Source organism: Psilocybe cubensis, chromosome 7 (assembly GCF_017499595.1).
Source record: "Psilocybe cubensis strain MGC-MH-2018 chromosome 7, whole genome shotgun sequence".
Classification (NCBI taxonomy): Eukaryota; Fungi; Basidiomycota; class Agaricomycetes; order Agaricales; family Agrocybaceae; genus Psilocybe; species Psilocybe cubensis.
The window spans coordinates 1,174,584-1,193,984 of NC_063005.1; the positions used below are offsets into that span (position 1 = coordinate 1,174,584).

General features: G+C 45.4%; 7 protein-coding genes across 7 annotated transcripts; 4 read left to right on the forward strand and 3 right to left on the reverse strand.

The window, feature by feature from the left end:
* Window positions 1-790: 790 nt before the first annotated feature.
* On the forward strand, window positions 791-2,265 carry JR316_0007908 (UBX domain-containing protein 1; the record flags this gene model as incomplete). The annotated part of the gene is made up of 9 exons (XM_047893628.1): window positions 791-848; window positions 921-1,126; window positions 1,192-1,296; window positions 1,349-1,489; window positions 1,547-1,616; window positions 1,675-1,938; window positions 1,990-2,074; window positions 2,123-2,186; window positions 2,245-2,265. 9 exons carry the CDS (start codon window positions 791-793, stop codon window positions 2,263-2,265), a joined length of 1,014 nt encoding a protein of 337 aa, XP_047746943.1.
* Window positions 2,266-2,439: 174 nt separating this feature from the next.
* Window positions 2,440-4,087, reverse strand: JR316_0007909 (uncharacterized protein; the record flags this gene model as incomplete). Its single annotated transcript, XM_047893629.1, has 5 exons — window positions 2,440-2,874; window positions 2,938-3,189; window positions 3,253-3,460; window positions 3,515-3,954; window positions 4,007-4,087. The coding sequence occupies 5 exons, from the start codon at window positions 4,085-4,087 to the stop codon at window positions 2,440-2,442; spliced, it is 1,416 nt and encodes a 471-aa protein (XP_047746944.1).
* Window positions 4,088-5,800: 1,713 nt separating this feature from the next.
* JR316_0007910 (Protein bir1) lies at window positions 5,801-8,442 on the reverse strand (the record flags this gene model as incomplete). Its single annotated transcript, XM_047893630.1, has 4 exons — window positions 5,801-7,700; window positions 7,770-7,879; window positions 7,939-8,068; window positions 8,117-8,442. 4 exons carry the CDS (start codon window positions 8,440-8,442, stop codon window positions 5,801-5,803), a joined length of 2,466 nt encoding a protein of 821 aa, XP_047746945.1.
* A 214-nt stretch (window positions 8,443-8,656) lies between these two features.
* Window positions 8,657-11,602, forward strand: JR316_0007911 (uncharacterized protein; the record flags this gene model as incomplete). The annotated part of the gene is made up of 7 exons (XM_047893631.1): window positions 8,657-9,648; window positions 9,696-9,819; window positions 9,872-10,147; window positions 10,199-10,255; window positions 10,311-10,698; window positions 10,748-11,077; window positions 11,142-11,602. The coding sequence occupies 7 exons, from the start codon at window positions 8,657-8,659 to the stop codon at window positions 11,600-11,602; spliced, it is 2,628 nt and encodes an 875-aa protein (XP_047746946.1).
* Window positions 11,603-11,805: 203 nt separating this feature from the next.
* JR316_0007912 (tRNAse Z TRZ4, mitochondrial) lies at window positions 11,806-15,237 on the reverse strand (the record flags this gene model as incomplete). Its single annotated transcript, XM_047893632.1, has 13 exons — window positions 11,806-12,085; window positions 12,131-12,286; window positions 12,350-12,475; window positions 12,528-12,751; window positions 12,806-13,017; window positions 13,074-13,376; window positions 13,427-13,568; window positions 13,624-13,848; window positions 13,904-14,209; window positions 14,258-14,295; window positions 14,346-14,839; window positions 14,887-14,989; window positions 15,036-15,237. 13 exons carry the CDS (start codon window positions 15,235-15,237, stop codon window positions 11,806-11,808), a joined length of 2,811 nt encoding a protein of 936 aa, XP_047746947.1.
* Window positions 15,238-15,588: 351 nt separating this feature from the next.
* Window positions 15,589-17,687, forward strand: JR316_0007913 (Protein YTP1; the record flags this gene model as incomplete). The annotated part of the gene is made up of 11 exons (XM_047893633.1): window positions 15,589-15,804; window positions 15,871-15,925; window positions 16,213-16,358; window positions 16,413-16,527; window positions 16,671-16,717; window positions 16,771-16,793; window positions 16,840-16,900; window positions 16,956-17,159; window positions 17,226-17,242; window positions 17,298-17,387; window positions 17,444-17,687. The coding sequence occupies 11 exons, from the start codon at window positions 15,589-15,591 to the stop codon at window positions 17,685-17,687; spliced, it is 1,218 nt and encodes a 405-aa protein (XP_047746948.1).
* A 284-nt stretch (window positions 17,688-17,971) lies between these two features.
* JR316_0007914 (Protein FMP52, mitochondrial) lies at window positions 17,972-19,189 on the forward strand (the record flags this gene model as incomplete). Its single annotated transcript, XM_047893634.1, has 8 exons — window positions 17,972-18,023; window positions 18,049-18,277; window positions 18,339-18,398; window positions 18,483-18,555; window positions 18,628-18,668; window positions 18,725-18,847; window positions 18,923-18,971; window positions 19,034-19,189. The coding sequence occupies 8 exons, from the start codon at window positions 17,972-17,974 to the stop codon at window positions 19,187-19,189; spliced, it is 783 nt and encodes a 260-aa protein (XP_047746949.1).
* Window positions 19,190-19,401: the final 212 nt, after the last annotated feature.

Consider the following 19,401-nt stretch of genomic DNA (forward strand, 5'->3'; position numbering starts at 1 on the left):
TCATGACTTGTCCCGATCAGGAAGCAGCTCTGATGGCTTGCTCTATTTTTGTATCAACGCCGGTAATGCCCCCTTATTTTGATTATGCACCAACCGTGATTCCAAAACAAAGACAGTGGAGCTGCATCACATCTCAAGATAGACTTTCATAAGGTTAAAACTTGGAAAGGGTAATTGCTAAAGCATACAATGGTTTGAACTGCCTACTACCGTAGCACGAAAATGAAAAGCGACTCTAATAGTAATAGTAGTGACCTGCAAAAAGGCTATTCTCGACTAACATTTCATACAACAAGCGTTTGAATTAGCAGAGCCTGAATTGTGTTCATTAGCCCTCGAGCAGGACAGTCGGATTTTGGCAGATGAGTTGGATCATATGGGACAAGAATTCAGGAGAGTGAATATGAAGTTTGGAGCTCTGGGGTACTCGGAGTCACTAAAATTCGAACTCAACACAATGGTATAGCCTTGGAAAAAAGTAGTTGGAGGTCTGTGATATTAGGTGATATTTAATGTTTAGCAGTAGAATTCTAAGCCGAGGCTGAAAACTATGAAATTAAAATAAAAACAGAATAAATACAGAATGAGGGTTGCGGAGGGCAAATTTGCAATTGGCACAATTCCCAACTTGACAAGTAGCGAGTGGTGAAAGAGAATGGCTCGCCAGTTAACACCGTGGGAATAGTACCCCGTGTCCACATCGCGCGTGCGTCAGCTAGGTCCCACCTAGTAACTTTGGATTCGTCTCTATACCCAACCGCCTGTTATTAAGCAAACAATATCTACGACTATGGCTGGAGATAAAGACACTTTGTTGGGCATGGGGTTCGACCCAGCTCGAGTTGAATGTTCGCCTATTTATTGATTATTGATGTCCTTTACAGCGTTCTTACGATATTTATCTATATTCGACCCATTAGGGGCCTTAAAGGCTACTGGAAACCGTGGATTACAACCTGCAATGGATCATATTCTTGAGCACGAGGGAGAGGCCGTCCCAGACTTGGGTGCTGTTAGCGAACAAACAGGCAGTAGATCAGCCCCTATGGATGTTGATGAAGACGATGAAGATGCTGAAGCATTGAAAAGTCTGGGTGCATTGAAAGGAGAGGCCGTTGAAGCCAAGGTTGCATTCTCTCTATCGACGATTCTACGTTGGACTTACACATTCTTCTTGATCTGTATTGTCAGAGTATCAAATGTTCTGAATGTGGCAAGATATTCAAAAACACGGCATTGGCCAACTTCCACGCTGAAAAAAGTGGGCACGACCAATTTGAAGAATCTACTGAGGAGGTGATGCACCCTTTTTTTGACTATGTAGAGCTCATTCTCAAAAATTGTGTAGATCAAACCTTTAACCGAAGAGGAGAAGAAGCAGAAGCTGCAAGAACTGAAAGAAAAAATGGCCGCAAAGCGTGCCAACAAAGCAGTCGAAGAGGCTAAGGAGCACAAAGCCAATGAGGCTCTTCGACGGAAGGCCGGCAAGGTTAGCTTCATCATTATATCATGTATTGGCAAAGAAGTATCTACCAAACATTCTTAGGATATGCACAAGATCAGAGAAGAGCTGATGGCAAAAGAAGCTATCAAGGAAGCGGAGGCGAAGAGACGAGGTCCGTTTGTTCAAAACCCTTTGAGCTATCATTTCCTCATCGTGAATGTTCCGAATAGAAAAGATCGAAGACGCCAAAGCTAAGGCTGCTATCAAAGCACAAATTGAGGCGGATAAGAAAGCGAGGGCAGAAAAGGCTGCTAGGGAGAAAGCCCTGCGCGAAGGCCAGCCAGTCCTGGATTCATCTGCTTCAGCTGGCCCATCTCGTCCGGCAGCTGCACCTGTAGCTACAGTAGCAGGAAAGGATTTCAAAGAAACAAGACTCCAGATTCGTATGTCAACCGGTGGGCAACCTTACACTACTACATTATCCAGTGATGCACGTAAGGGTTCTGTATATTCTTTCTCGTTTCTGTTGTTTAGTTTGGTTGTAGCACTTCGTGAGGTCGCCGAATACCTAGGTGGTCAACTTGCGACTGTGAATGTTGAGACAGTGACTTTTGCTCAGCATTTCCCAAGGTACGATTTAGTTCCCTCTGTGCTTTCCCATTCTTAACAGCCCCTCAGAAAAACATTTTCACGCGAAGATTTTTCAAAATCTCTGAAAGATCTTGGACTTACCCCTTCCGCTGTTAGTGTTAACTTCATATCACGTCTTCTCAAGTCATCGCTTATCCCAGCTTTGATAGGTGCTCATCGCAACACCCTAATTGCTTTCTGTACCACAACCTGTAAATTAGACGCTCATTACCAATGTGAAGCCATCTGAAAAATGAATATCCTCTCCAGTTGAGTGGTCGTTCAAAGAACATCATCACCAACGCATATGTGATTATTGCAACAGTAGCAAGTCGCAACATCCCTAACGCTGCTGCGGTCTTTCTTCAAATAAATTCTAAAACAGAAATTTTTCCATCATCACGACCTAGAGCTATCTTCCCATCTCTTTCGTCTAGCGCTATGCGAACCCAGCTATCTTCTTCCTGATAGGCATAGACCGACTCAGCCCTCGTAGTTGCAATTTGATCAGACAACTCTATCTCGTCATTGTCGCCTTCAACGAATCCTGAAAATCTCCCCGCCAATCTCTGACCACGATCTGCGTGATTGAAATAATCTTCGGTGTGACTATCCGTCCACAAGATTGTGCCATACGGTCCAACAGCCAAGTCTGATATTGCATGTAACCGAACAGGAGAGGCAATTGTCTCCTGCAGTACAGGAGGAAATTGATAAGGCAGGTTCCCCGTGTTTATGGGTCCATCATTCAAGAAGAAGCGATTGGGCCGGATCTCATAGTGGTGGAGGAGATTTATCGCCTGCATAAGAGACTTGGTTAGTATACTTGAGATTTTGTCACTGTTGTCCCGTGCGAAACTAACCCATGGATAATAACTTCCGTAGCGTAACACTACGCAGATGTCATTGAACCTCCTTGTTCCAGGACGCTGCCGAATTGTCATGACCCCATTGTCCACCCTCCAGGGAAACTTATAGACGTATATTGGATTAATTACCATGTTGGGCACCGATGCGCTAGTCGACAAGTCCGGCAACGCATACAATTCCAGAGTTGAAAGCCTCAACGCTAAAATCAAATCTTTCGTCACGAGAATGTCGACGAGGGGTGTGCTCTGTAAGTTAATAACGAAACGAGGTAAGTTCGAAATAATCACGGTGCGAAGTATAATTCTGACCAACGGTAATTCAGGATTTCGTATGTCTATTTTCATATGATTCTTCATGTCCCAGAGGGTAAGTCGTCCATTGTTATCTCTGGTCACCAAAGATGAGCCAGAAAATAGGTGCATTCCATGAGTTTGTGAGTCCTCTGGGTAGGTGGCTAACGTTTTAAAGCCGTTATCTGGGTCTGTCGCTTCATGGTCAAGACCCAGAATTTCTATGCTGAAAGTATCATATAAGGCTGATCGTTTAATAAGTTTTAAAAAGAGTACCTACTGTGGATTCATAATGGCAACAATACCTCCCTCAATGCTGGTTTTGTTCAAGGCCATCCCTGCAAAATGGCGTATGCTTCGTCTAGCGATACAAGTTGATGTCTGTAGATCCCAGCAATGTAGAACAAAACTTCGAGGCTGCGACATCGATAGAGAAATAAGCCACCGATGGTCGTCGCCGGGCACGAACTGGACCGAAACAATTCGATGTTGAGGGGGCGCATTTAAAGATATGCTTCGTTTGAGCGTCGGGGATGCAGAAGTCCAATTATTTCTCAAGGTGATAGCTTTATGCAAGGAAATTTCCAACTCTTTGGCTGACAGTGACTCGATTAACTTTTGGTTGAGACCAGGAATCGGGATATTTCTTTGAATGGCTTTTTGAAGAAGTGCATCCCAGACGCTTCGCAGGTTAGACAATTCTAGGAACTCTTTGCAGACCTACCAATCACCGTCAGTCACGTCTAAATAGGAGTGCCTGGCGATGACGTACATATCGACACACTCTAATGTCATCAGCCTCCAAGTGACCGAGGATTAATCGAAATATATCTGTCGGTAGTGTCGCAGTCATAACAACACTTCAACGGCTTAAATGCTAGGTTCGGGTGTTCGTTTTACAACATGTGGAATGAGGGGCAATGGTCCAGGATTTGAAAGTTGCTCATGAACATTCGAACCTGGCTTTTATACTTTTTTTCTGGTGATCTCGCTCATGGCAAGAATGTTCACGGGCGTAGACATAGCCGGTTACTCAATACCATGACAAGAAGTTTGACAAAGCCTTTACAACCTTTCACCACCTTATTGTGGATCGCTTCGCATCTAACAACCAGAATAGGTCCGCGTCCCTCGCTCTCTCTCAGACAAACTATAAATTGCGTTAGAGGGAAGCAACTTCACGGAAAAAAACATATGAGTTCTCAAAGTTGGAATCGCTTATGTATCATCACTTGATACGTTCACCTCCTCCGACATCCGTTCCGTTTCTAATTTAGATGCATACACGAAAATGACGGACGAGCCGAATCATCGGTCCTTGACTTTATCGATGCAATCGCACTTTTCGTCGAACGCAGCGCCAAGTCGAGTACTCGGAGGCCACGCAGGAAGAAATTACATCTTTAACCGTGACCAGGGGTTTAAAATTGGATTCATAATGGAAGTTCTGAGCCCAATCTCGACCTTTTAGTAATAAGTCATAAAACATCGATACCATTGCAAACCCGCATGTCATCTCTGGAATGTTATATGAAAAAGCTAAACTACATTGTTCATACTATACTTTCTTTCGGCTGCCTTTCGGTCTAGATTATCACACGCTACCAAGTACGGGCGTGCATAGCGCGATGTAGAGATAAAGTTAGCAATTTAGAACAAATCGAGGACTGATAAAACGCCACAGTATTTTTGGAATGTATCCGCGATCTGGTGCCCCCATTGTTGAAATATCATACAGCCATGAGATACTCAAAAGTCGACTGAGCGTGTGCTTGAGCAGTGCTTGAGCCTGCTTGAGCATCTCGGCAAGGCTCATTTGACTGGCCGATATACCATACGTACAACTTTCCTCGTAAGTCAGGGCCAGTGACCACCGGTTCCGACATGTCGAGCAATTTGTTAATGCTAAAATCATGAAATGGCGCCCGTGGGCGTCTGAAATAGATACCCTAGGCCTACCGTTACCCCGCAGAGGACGCTCATGTCGAAGTTTAGCATACAATCCTGCAACTGACTCTACCGCCGCAAAACAAAACTCTCAATAGGTCGCTTTTGAGATTACAGAAGGGACATCATGGATCGGCTAGAGGCTAGTGAGACCTAAAATTGCCGAGATATCTCGTGATAAGAGGTGAGATATTTCACACTTCGAAAGGACTATCTCAAGCGGGATCGACACAACTTATCCGGCTGTTTGACGAGCTCGGGTTGGGACAACTGTTGAAGTAGGAAACCCTTTGCTGTCGTCAAAGCAAGGCCGCATATTTCGCACCTCGGAGTTTTGCGATATCCCGCCAGGCTAATGTGTGCCGTGGGTTTCGCATATAAATTCTCGAGACGTGGCTGATGACAGAAAGGTAGGAAAGGTTAGGCCATTCCACAGAAATGATGTAAGATTATAACAGAATTTATAAGCGATAAAAACGGACCAGTCATGACCGAATAGATCAAAGAGCAAAAAACAGCATAATAAGCTGAGGAAAAAGATGCAAAGTAAAAAAAATTATGTACAAACGATGCGGTACCGTTATGTCTGCGTGCGTCAATGTCCTGTTGATGTCTGATGTCAGAGTCCCTCAATCACTTTTCGTACCTCTTCGGCCCTTTTCCTAAATCGTTGTAGTTCGCGTTCGCCGTCTCTCTTGAATTTGTCAAACTCCACGTCCATTTGGTATCGAATCCACTCTTCAACGGTCATATCAAGTTCGGGCTCGCTCAAGGCATGTAATGGAGTGAACGGAAGCTTAGAAAGAGGGGGGATGAACGGCGCTTCTGCTGAGTCGACATTTGCCTCAGCTGGGATAATTGCCTGTTGAATCTCTTCCTCTGAAGATGTACGCTGCGGGATTGCTCTTGGAGGCGTGACCGGCACAACTTGCATTTTATCACTGTGCTCGGGATCGATGTCTTCCATACTGACATCGCCGTTCGCCAATGGGGACTGCGGCTTCGGAGATGATGACCGAGGCCCTTGGATGGGCTGAACAGTCTCGACAATTACCGACTTCTTTTGTCGCTTAGGTTGAGCTGAAACAGGATTTGTTGGAGGATCAGGTTGAGCAATAAGCACCTGTGGCGGTGGAACTTGGATGGGTGGCAATGACATATTAACTGAATTTTCCTTGTCCTGATTTTGGATAGGTTTGACTAGAATCTTTTCTTTCTCTTGTGGTTCCTCATCACTCGAAATTTCAACAACCTTTAATTTCTGTTTTCCTGCACCAGTCTTCAAATTTGGCACAGGGGACGGGTTGGCAGAAACGGGGGCAAGAGGTTTGTGTTCTTCAATTGATGGAGGACGTTGCGTATCTTCATCTTCCGACTGCATTTGTCGTGAATATGCAAATTTGGGCTTTGTCTTCTTTTGTTTTTCTGTATGTACGGTATCGGCTGCACTGTCTGTCGATATTTCAGATTTTGTACCCGTAGTACGTTTAGGAATGAAAAGAGGCTGGAGTTGCGCTATGGATTCTTGAATCGCCTCCGTAGGTGGATAGGGTGCGAGTGGAGGAACATAGTGGTCGGTGAAAACATCGTCGTCGAAAAGGTTTTGAGCTGCAGGAGCTTGCGGTTTCGATTTGGTCGCGTTTTTCTTCTTGGGGGCAGGTTCAGCTGCGACGGTTTCAAGTTCTATGTCGGAGGCCTCTGCTGATGATTTTGTTTTGGCTCGTGAGGTTGTCCTTGTATGCTTGGTTTTTGTTACGCCAGGACCATTCTCCTCTTGTTCTGATTCTATTGCCTTAGCCTTTTGCTTTGTTTTTGTGGCGGCTGGAGGAACCTCCTCCTGTTCAGAATCTAGTATTTTAGACTTCGACTTTGAACGCGAAGGTTTAGTTTCCGTTGCAGAAGGTGCGACCGATGACTTAGATTTGGACCGTGAGGTTTTTCGGGGTATCTCCTCTTCAGCATCAGATATAGCCTTTTTGCTACGCGAACGAGATGGTTTGCGAGTCACAGGCAAGTCGGCATCGTCGGGAACGACAGCATCCTCGGCTTCAGATCTGACAACTGATTTGGAACGTGTCCGGTTCTTCTTGGTTGTAGGGGGTTGGGGTACTGGTGGAGCATCCTCCTCTTCCTCCTCCACTTCTTCTTCAACAACGTTCTTCAGCCCTGATCGACTGGAGCTCCTAATTTTATTCCCAGGTGTCTTGGCAGAAGATTTCCTAGTGCCCGAAGAATTGCTGCGTCCCTTTCCAGGCGTTTTTGTTATTGGAGCGGTGTTCGTTGTTGGAGCATCCGATTCGTCTTCAAGTTCACCGTCAAAAGTTTTCGTCGGCTGAATGACGTCTTGATGTTTTGACCGGGAAGTTGATCGAGATGGAGGCTTCGCCTGAGATTTTGACGGAGGTTTTGAAGATTGCGCCCGTGAATTCGGTTTTGTACTGGGAAGCATCTCCGACGACGCTGCGGCAAAGAAGGCGCATGGGAACCCCATTTTATTGTCTCGTTTTCGATGCTCTTCCCTGAGTATATCATATACGGTGTAAACGTTTAGAGATTAATGGCCAATGAGTGGTAATCGAGATACCTACAATGGATCGTCTCCTTCATCCCAGCCGCTTAAAGAGAGATTGCAATAGAAACAAGTCGCAAGGTCGTCACCGTTGTGCTGGGGTGTGTAAACGAATCCAGCGCGTGCCATCTTTACCCAAATATGTCATGCCAGTTAGTTAATAATTGGGCAGTGAACATGGTTCATACCATCTTGGAGTTGGCACCATGGTTTGGAGTCTTATCATGAATCCATCCCTTTCCAGTAGAGTATGTATCGTGCCGGGCCTTTTCCATCGATTTATGAGTGGGTATTCGAGATTTGTCAGTAGAGACAAATCTGTTAAACTTAGCTGCATGAAAAGTGTAAAAAAGCAAAGAAACATACCTTCCCTTGCCATCAAGATCTGATGTTAGCCCACAGCGAGCACTCGCCCAACAGCACGTTTGCCCGCACTTGGTCCAATGGATAAGAAAAGGATCGTCTTCTTCCTCCCATCCTCCCAGCTCCTTCTCGCACACGTAGCATGTTACATTGTCGGGATCGTCAAAGCTGGGGTCATAGTAGAATCCTGCCTCAGCTAAAGATTCTGGATTTGCTTTGAAATGTAGTGGATGTGGCCATTTCAAATTTGTTGTGGAAGACGGTTTCGATGGATTCTTGACACGTTTCGATTTCTTAAATGAGTTTACGCGAGCTTGTAGTGCGTCCATGGGGTGAACTGGTCGGGAGTGGTAATCGCTGGTTTGAATGCAAGACACTGATCAACGTGACAACTGTTGGCGCGCCTAGTCACGCGCATTGTCACGGGACGTGTTTTCAGGTAAATGTTGTCACATCCCCTTAAGCTGGTGAGATCAAGCAAAAGTCTCAGTAACTTACATCCACAACTCAGAATATCCACATTCAATTTTTCTCAGCGAAACCATGGTATCTCCCATGGGACTGAGCTCTCATATTTCCAAAACGTACGGGAAACGATCTGGCGTTAAACGAAAACAAACGAACGATTCAACTGACCGCAGGGACATAAATGATGTCCCTGCCACTGCTAAACGGAGGAGACGTTCCCCGGACCTGGAGACAACTCCCTCCCCTGCTGAAACTGATGCAGTTAGCAAGGACAGCACACCACCCCGGCCGTCACCAAAAACAGTATATGGAACGCCTTGCCAAACGGCTTCCACACCTGTTGTTCAACACTCTCCATCCAAACCTGCCCGAGATCTTTCTCTTATCTTTGAAGACATTCTACCAGTCAATAATACATTGCCTTCCCCTTCGAAACTTGCGAAACGCATGCTTTCGCGCTCGAAGACGGAGTCATCAGTAGAAGGTCAATCATCACTTCAAGAAACAAAAGTCGAACGTACACCTTCTCTTCCCAACCTATCCTCACCTTCGAAAACAGAAGAGCCGGCAGCATCTACTTCAAAGTCAATCTCGGCGATTCTCCCATTAGTCACTCCTTCCTCTAATGCACCGGTGACTCGAACATACGCAGGAAAATTCAGGTCATTCCTTGTTTCTTTCCCCGCTACGTCAACGGCGCACGACCCTCTTTCCACTGTTATTGATGCGGACGACTTGGATGCTCGAGAGTCATATAGCTCACTACGGAATCGATGGGGAGTCGATAATTCGGAAGATGACCCGTACCACTACGCGTCTCCGTCTCCCTCCAAATCTTTAAAATCCGATTTATCAACTCCAGATACATCTCCGTCTCGGCACGGTAAACGGAAAGGAAAAGCTGTATCAAGTTTCCAGAATCACTCCATATCAATGCCTGACTTGATGAATCTAAAAAGCATTTCAGAGCTACGTAATAAAGGGGAGAATAGACGCTTTTTCGATGAAGTTGGGTATCTATTTGAGGGTATGGATAAAACTGGTGGCATCGGGCTTCGACGCGCAAGGTGATTGCGATCTCTTAGCAACTATATCATGGCTAACTGCTTTTCAGCGCACTTGAAATTACGACCAAACTATGTGACCCAGATTTTACTCGTAAAGCAAAGGCTGCAGACTTTTTTACCAAAACTTGGGATGTATTTTGTGGTGCCGGAGCAGGTCAAGGTGGAGACAAGGTATCTACTTCCCAAGAATGATAGGTGGCAATTATTGATTTCACTGTGTCAGTTATTAGATACAATTTTGGCTTTTTTTGTGACACTAGTGGCTCGCGATCCCTCTTTGCTTGCTGATTTAGCTCAACATGTTTCTTCTGCCCCATTTCCATCCCAATTGGCACCTAAACAACATCGTGTAGAGTCATCTTCGTTTGTCGGGGTTCTTCTACATCTTTTGGAGAGATCCTGTTCGGACTGTGATCCTCTTCGTCTGGTCATGCCCAATAGCACTACGGAGGATTCTGATTATAAGAAAGCAGGTATCATGAAAAAGGACCATTCTACTGTAAGGGCTGCCTTTAAGCTGTTTTTAAATAAAGTTGACCATGTAATCTAGCTCGCATCTGTATACAAAACGATTATCAAGTCTGATTTGTTTTCTGCAGAGACGATGGTAAGGCTTGACAATTGAACATTCATTTCATGAGCAATACTCATTAGTCATTTAGATTTCTACCTCACTTCTCATTAGTTATACGCTTTCTAATCTGCCGCCTGCTTTAATATCGACCGCGTTCTTTCCATCGTTTCTGGCTTCATTTCGCGCAACACTGGCCTATGGTACCTCTACTTCTTTAATGTCTGCGTTATCACTTCATTGGAAGGATGTCGCTGAATCAATCTCCTACGAAACCATCTACTACCATCTGCAATTACTCGACACGTATCTCCTGGATCAATGGGGCAACTCTGTTCCTGAAGGAAGTCAACCCGAAGATGGCCAACGACAACCACATGAAGCTATAATGGAAGAAGCTCGTGATACATGGCTCGCTGAGGATTTGATCTCATTGGCTATATGTGTCGAACTTGAGGGAACAAACGGTCCCGAGTTTGGTAAGTATTCTTCGATTTTGACGTACTATCACTGAACTCGTAAAAACAGCACAAGGCTGCCTTGACATCACCCTGCGGATACTTGTGAGCCTCACTCATGCTGATGAGCTATGGGCACGCCGAGTTCTCAATTGCGAATATACGATGGGTTGGCTTCTTCGCCTTATTCATAAATGCGGCCAAGACCTCCAACACAATCAACAGCAGGTCAAGGTTGAAGACGGTGTCAAGTCAGAAGAAGAAAATCATCTTCTCTCAGATAACTTATCAGATTCGGCAACTTCCAGCTCTGCTCTTGACACGTTATGTCTGGCCCTGGGACTACTCACAAACTTGGTTCAGGTGGTAAAGGAGGCCAGACAGATTGTCTCCGACATTCGTACGTGTTTATCTATATCTTTCAACGAACTTGAGCCACTGACTCAAGTCTGGCATTGAACTAGGTTTGAATCCATCGTGTACACTTCAAAAACGGGCTTGCATTCGTAAATGTGTTTGCTCGCGCTCTGTCTCAGGTGTCGAGGTTCTCGCCCATTTATATTCCTCCTTTCAGATCAAGCCCGAAGCCTTACCTACCTCTCTGGATGAGGAATCTCCCGAAGCAAGGGCAGAGGCGGACGCCTCCTTCCTACGCGGGCATCTATCAGTTCTCTTTGGTTTGCTCATGAAGGAAAACTCTGAAAATCAATCTAAAATCCTAGCCGCGCTTCCTACTCCCACTCTGACCACTTCTAAAAATGTTAATATGGTCAAGCGAGCAAAAATGAGCAGGCTCGTAGAGCAAGCCAAAGACTTTGCAGCCTTTTATACCGCCGTCAGCAGCAAACTTGGTAGTGACACCAACAACAGCACAGTCAAAGAAGTTGTTGCTTTCTTGGCTAAAACACGAGACTCGTATGCGTAGAGTTTTCATTTTCACACTAGTATATTTTTGCATCATTATTTGTATATATTCTTTTGGGAGGTTTTGAGAGGTTTTCAATATGTAAAATAACTGTAGCAATCTGTATACTTTGACGCGTTACGAGGTACCTGTATATAAGTATAATAAATTACGGCGATACCATACCCCTCTCTAGAGTCTTTAGATCGTACTATATGTTATAATTAACCAAGAGACACATTTCCCGTTGGTGTTGCGACGTCGTCGTCCTCATCCTGATCAAATGTATCGCTGAAGTTGTGGTTCACAGAGGGCATATAAAACTGCATTTTCCACATATCACCGATGGTCAGGTTGACATGGTCAAAGGTAGGGACAATTGCGTTCTGCATGGCGAAGTTTGACGGCGTCGGTGTATTTTTAGTGAGATACGGTGGCATCTTGGGATATCGGGCGGAGAAGTGGGTTAAGACAATGTTTTTTGCATCCATCCTAAGATCGAGCCTTTAGTAAAGCAATGTATCACATCAGAGGGGAATGACGGCTTACTTTTTCCCTTCCGCGATAGCTTGTCCAATGGTGCTGTGGTTTTTCTTCTTGGCCAACTCAGCTTCTTCATCTGCCATTGTTGCTTCGTGAATCAACACAGTCACTTTGCGAGCACGGCGACATAAACTTTCTGAAGGGGCAGTATCAGCAGAAAACCTGAAATTGCAATGGACAAAATTAAAAAGGTCCATTTGTGTTCATGAAAACATTGATACTCACGCAATGCTCCAACCATCTGTGTGGCGGAAGACAACGCCAAAACATCTGCACCGATGGAACACATCTACCGTTTGGAAGGATTCCAATCCAAGCGAGGCTCGCATTCTCTTTCCGTTCTTCACGGACCTAACCGAACAATATTAATGAAATGGGATAGGTATAAAAGATGTAAACTCACGTTGTATAGTCCAGCCATGGCTCGTCGCCTCCAATATGCCATATCCCTTGCCCGGTGTACCCATTTCGAGAGTTGTAGTGCACGCTTTCGCTCAATACTGGAACGACGCCGTTCCCGGATGGATCGTCCAGTCCGATGTCTTGTACCGCGTTCATTTCACGAAGATACATATGTACCCCACGAATGGTAACAACGTAGAGTGGCTGGTCAGGTGGTGGATCAAGCTGTGAAAACATATAAAATGAGTAATTGATGGAAAAATGTATCTTAATACTCACAAGCTTTCTTTTCGCGAGGATGTTCGCCAGACCAATATGATGGTCCGCGTGCATGTGGCTGATGAATATGCATTTGAGGTCACGCAGAGCTTGCCAGACGTTGTAAGTCGAGTCCTCGAGTCCGAAGTTTCGAACCATTTGTCCCCAAGTACCTTCTCCAGCATCAAGTAGAATGTTTCCATACTTAGGTACAGTGATGAGAGTTGACAATACTGCAAAATGGGTCATACATCTATCAATTCTCATCAACAAGATATGCTAAACTTACCATTGCGGTATTTACTAGGCAACGACCCACCTGTGCCCAGCGTAATGACACCCACATTGGCACCGGGTTCTCCACTCATACTCTTGTCCTTTTGCGCTTCAACCTGGGCAATACTTTGCTTCACCTCTTTGATGGATTCCTTCAAAGCAAGCGAAAATTCTAGTGGAAGGGTGCCTGTTACTATAGGATGGAACTTGTCTCTTTTCACGACCTCGGGGTCGGGCTCAGGAGGTGTCCATGGCCTCATGTTGATTTTAAGGGTAGATTTCATTTCAATCACGTTCGGCGGAAGGCCAGATACCTCTATGAACGAATTATAAGCATGACCTCCGGCGTCAAGGTGCAATGCATACCTGAGAGTGGCTTTTTCGGGGTCAAGTTGTATTTGGGTATATGGAATATCTTTTCGTCGAGTGCTTTCAGACGTAAATGGCTGTGGGCAGCACTGGTAAATGTCACTGGATCAGCGCAATGCTCCCTCGAACCAATGATATGCTATGTGGCATCGTGTCAGATAGGAAAACACAATGACTTTCGAAAGTTCGCATACATGAGCTATTGGTCCGAAACCGTGCATGAAAGCTTTATATCGCTTGTCTTCAAGGACACCCGGTCCACACATGTGATACACCACGCGCATGTTATATTCCCTCTCTGTTGTCTCGAACACTGCTGGATCTTTGGCCCAAAATTTCTGGTAGAAGTCGGATTCCTGGAAAGAAGATATCAGAGAGGATATATGGGCGACCGAAGGCACATCCAGGATGACTATCGCCTACGAATCAAGTCAGATATTTGAAGACGGCTGACCAAAGAACAACACAACATACCGCTGTTTTTTCTGCAACACCGAGAACCTCTTCAGGTCTCACAGTTTTGATAATAGTTTCCTCTTCTTCCTTGACTTCGAACGTAACTGTCTGTCCCTGAGCTAGCTGACTTCTTAGCTTCCCATTGGGAATGCCTAATTCCAAGGCCCGTTGGGCGTTGAATTTGCCACGATATTGAGGGCCGACAAGTATATAGGACATTGCAGGAGGGTTAGTAGATGATCGTAAGTTAGATTCAGGATTGGGAAGTTGTAACCTGAACCCAGGCGGCGGAGAAATCTTGGTGGACCGCTTGTAATCATCTATCTATTCGATGTTATTACAGATGCTTCCTCTTAACCAAAAGGGACTTACATCGACCTTCTCCTCTTCCTGAGGCGAAACACTAACAACTAAAGAGGCGAATGAAGTATCATGTAAAGCATTAAGTCATACAACGTACCATTGGCGTCCTTTGAATCTTTCTTTTTGCCCTGCTGAGGTTTGGGTTTCTTCTCCGTCTTTAGTGAATTCGGTCGCGTATTGGGAAACATGCTACGAATGATTGCAGAACGATATTCATCCGCCAGCTCTCCGGTCAGAAATTCTGGTTTGAACCCTTCCTTTTGCATCGCCTTCCATAAAGCATCGGAGTACAGAATTTTTCCTGGCGCGTTTCGCTTTGTGTCTTCAACGTGATGTTTCTTGTGAGGAAAGTCAGGCGACGGTTCGCGTTTCCTTTTTCCTGACGCGTCTGAGGAAGTCTCACAGTCCATCAAGTCTGTGGATTCCGAAGTGATCACTGATCGAGTTTTCTCAGATGAACTCGCCGAGTCTTCAGGAAGGACAGGAATGGAGTAAACTTTCAGATTGTCATCTGTATAACATGGCTTTGGAGAAGAAGAGGGTGCCGTTTGTACCCAGGGGAGTTCAGTAGACTTGATGTTGATGGTGTCTCTAGTCGATGTTAAAGTATGACAGAAAGACGATTACACCGAACTTGCCTGTAGGTATAGAACCGCATACTAGCCAATATATGGTTGAAACCGGGTGGTGCAAACACATTGAGGTTCTCGATCGTAGCATCGGCAAAGGTCATAAGCAAACCTTGCGATATGTTAGCACACGAAGAAGGAAGCAAAACTCTTCATACCTGGAAATCCGCCCACCTTCTCTATTCTAGCCTGTGTATAGAATAACGCACGCGTCCGCTTCCAGTTCCGACCAGTCTGGAGAAAGGCGCGGGTCGTATTTTCGCTAGTATTGAATATGTACTTTGCATTATCAAACGTGACGATGATACACGGTTCGGTGTCAGAAGAGACTGAAGTGAGCACAGAAGAAGACCAGTTCATGTCGCGGCGAGGTTCTGGCTGGTCTCGAGGAAACCTGCTGAAGCGACGGATGAGGGAAATTCCAGATTTCCCTGTAAGATGACGGAAAACTGCCCGGAGATTAGCCACTTTGCCCTATTTCAGAGCGCACGAGTGCTCTTCCAAAGACATCACACTCAAAATTTGGACAAGTCATGGTTATTGCGGCCGCCGGCCCGGCCATCCGTTGCCCGCTCTGGTGCACAGTCCGAAGCGGCCGTCTCAGTCTCATTCACGTTTAGTCACCATCAACATCGTTAACCATCGCCTTGCGCCTTCTATACCCTCATAAGGGTCCCTTTACCGACTGGGGGTCCTTTCTTTTTCCTCAGAATGTCCTATATTTTGCGTATCGCATTCACTTCATGCCTCTTGGCGTATGTTGTTGCCCACGAACATCACGATGAGCTCTCGGAGGAGGAAGCAAACGCGCCGGTCGATAACATCTTATGGATACACATGTTTCTGCAGGCATTTGTATGGGGCATCATGTTTCCTATCGGTATGGTTCTGGGTATCACAAGGAGCAGGTGGCATGTACCGCTGCAAGTAAGTCCTTTCCCAGCTGCGGTTCCATCTGCGACAAAGCGTGCACACGACTAAACTCCTCGATAGTCTGCTGGATATGTGTTGACAGCTGGAGGATACCTCCTTGGCCACTCACACAAAGGTCGAGCTTTTCTGCCCTCTGTGCATGGCACATTTGCCAAGATCCTTTTCATACCTATACTTGCACAACTTATCATCGGCGTCTATCTTAAGTTACACATCCATGAAAAATCAATTCGACCTTACATCGTTAAACTTCATGGCTTTCTTGGAAAATCATATCCTATATTGGGCTGGACACAGATGCTGTTTGGAGTGGTAACTTACCGAGGATATTGTCGGGGAGGGGCGCTAGGCAAGTTCGAACTGGTCTTCGGGACCAGTAACACTGATCACTCCCTTCAACAGGACAATGCCTTGCGCACTACATTATGGGCAGTGGGTTCATTGCATACGCTGTCATCATGACAATCATCATGCTTGTTGGTGAACAATGGGTTCGTCGAAGTGGAAGGAGTCCGGAATTCTTTGATTCCTCTGTCATTACCCTATGGGTACGTGTAACCTTAGTCATCTGGACACAGTTTTGATCAACGATATTTCAAAAGGGAATTGGTGAGGATCCATATAAACAAACTTCGCTGCACGCTCATGTTTCTCGCCAGTCAACACATTCACTGAACATCATGGGGGAGCCTGGTCAGTCAAAGACATGCAGCACACGTACGTCATACACAATTATATCTTGGCCATCGCTTATTTGTTTTATTTGATTTATACAGTATTCTTGGAGTTCTGTGTATGCTTCCTTTTTCGTCAATGCTATAGTTTCAGGGTTTTAATAATTGGATATGTATGTCGTACAGGGTGGACTGGCGGCATTCTTGGAATTTACCTGTCGAGAAACAATCGAGTTCGTGTCAAATAGTTCTTATTCTTCCTATCAGCTAATTCGGGTATTTGCAGCGCAACGTTGTACCAGCGGTGATGTACGCTCTTGTGGCCCTGCATTTGATTTCAGCTGACTTTGAACAGTATCTTCTTGACTGGTTGGGCCATGTCCGAGCACGCACAAGCACTCATGCTTTCCACCAAAGTAATATCCATAATGCGGGCTCTAATCTACAATTTTCTAAATTATACCCTCGCAGGTTCATGCTATGTTTGGAAGTGCTCTCATGCTTGCTGGTGTTACGCGAATAGTTGAAGTTTGCTACTTTGTCCCTACTTATGCAGGAGAGGGTGCAGAGGATGATGCCCACAGCGAACATACTTTGGCCGACGGTGTTAACACGAGGACATCTTCGACGAGTAGAACAGTCGCCGCTCGGTCGTTCCAGTATCTCACCCCTTTCGTGAGTTGCCTACCCATGCATGTTTCAAATTGTACATGTTTTCTGAAATTTTCTATCATTTCTTAGCTTTTAACTACTGCTGGGTATGAATTCATTATCTTATCGTTTTTTCCAATCTGAATTGACTTTCGAATAAAGGCTTCTGTTCATGTCTGCGACAGACGAAGAGCTCGACTACGTACATGATAATCAAATGGATCATGTCACATACATCCTCATTGTCATAAGGTCAATCATCCCATCATCTTCACATAATACCTCTAAACTGACACCTTTTTAATTAGCTTTGCTTTCCTGCTCTACACATTCATCGTTTTCCTCGTCAATATGTATTCCACGACAGGCCGCAACGTCTCCAATGTATCCCTGAATACTGTTGACGAATCGAGTATTGAGATGGTTACGCCGGGTGGGCGCTCAAAATGGTACAGTAGGGTACCTGTGCGAGGAAACGGCGCCCAGACGCATGTACTGGGAGATGATGATGAGGATGAGGATTTTATGGCGCCACAGATGGCTCGAAGATGATGTTAGACTATTGAAATGTATCTTGTTACTGTAGAATGATATGTATATTAACCCAGTTCACGGGGGTAAAAATTGATATCATGTACTGTTATGTGCATTCAATTCAAATTTTAGCTACTGCTTCGAGTAAACGATGTTTCTTCTTACCTTTGTGTAGAATCACGCCCCTTTTCTTGTGAATGCGCCAAGCGATCGCATTTGGGGTCGACATGCGGAAAACGTCATAGGACATACTCTTACTCTTCTTCAATACTTTCATTACAACTTTTCAGAACGACGACAAAATGGCAGGCAAGTTCAAACCTCTCCTCAACCTTGCATATTTTCAACAAACTTGTTCAAATTACTATACTGCATATAGCATCTCAAACTGCACTCATTATCGGAGCCACAGGCCAAACAGGTCGCCACCTGCTTCAAAATCTGCTCGCCTCACCGCACTTCAGCCATGTCGGCGAGTATGGCCGCAGAGTGACTCCCACAGAGGAGATAACGACTGGGAAAGACAAGCTCGAGCAAAAGACCATTGATTTTGAGAAGATCTCGGAGTCAGGGTTGAAGCAGAAAAACTGGGATGTGGTGTTCATCACGTACGCGTATTCCCTCCAAATCAGCTCTGAGGCTCTAAAACTGATGCTAATCTACTTGCAGTCTTGGGACGACGAGGGCTAATGCAGGGAGCGCAGAGGCTTTTGAGAAGATTGACAGGGAGTACGTTGTTTGAACGACCTGGGCTCCCGGAGTTTGTCTATCCTCGTGAAAATGATATGCTGATGCCAGCTTCTCTGCGCTTAGATATGTTCTCGCTGCTGCTAAAGAAGCTAGGAGCTCAGATCCCTCAGCATCCCAACGACTCGTCTACCTCTCTGTGAGATTCTAGCCGTCTCCGTCGTTAACATACATTCTTACCATAGAAATCGTGGACTGCCTGCACATGTAGTCCGGTGGAGCTAATTCCAGTTCCCCTTTCCTCTATCCCAAGTACACTTCAAGCTCATTCTTGTCTACTGTAAACAAATTTACTGATAATGGGATAGGAGCAAAGGCTTGACTGAAGAAGGTCTGGCAAGCCTGGGATACTCCGACACAATTATCTTTCGGCCTGGTTTCCTCGCAGGTACAAACCGGTCAGACCACAGACTCGCGGAATCTGTCTTCGGGTGCGTCTCCCAAGTTGTTTTACACAATCACGCTTCTCCCTCTAAATCAAATATGCCTTTGCCTTCATTACTCAGGAAAATCACCGGTGTCTTATCTTACGTGACTTCTGCGGTGGAAATCAACGTATGTGTTTATTCTCCCGTTTACCTGCAATTGCGCCAATTTAATGGTTGCGCCAATTTCAGATCCGCACGCTCGGGAAGGCGATGGCTGAAGCAGGTCGCCTTGGTTCCGCCTCGCTTCCTCCCGCAGTACACGCCGCACAAGCGGGCAAGGACGGCGCAAAGTTCACTGTCATTAACAACGCTGGAGCTATCAAGCTAGCTGAGCTGACAAAATAAAGAACGCTTCATTAATATCGCTCAGCGGCAACGTTCATTTGTTCTTTTCGTTCTGAAATTCGGCCGTCACCCTCACCCACTAATTATTCATGTATTTACGATCTCTTACTGAATTTGCTCAGGTTTTGAATTTATAATCAACCAATTGACTTTGGATCGCTAGGGATAATCTTCGTACACGATACTAGTTAAGAGTAAGTAATATAAGTAGG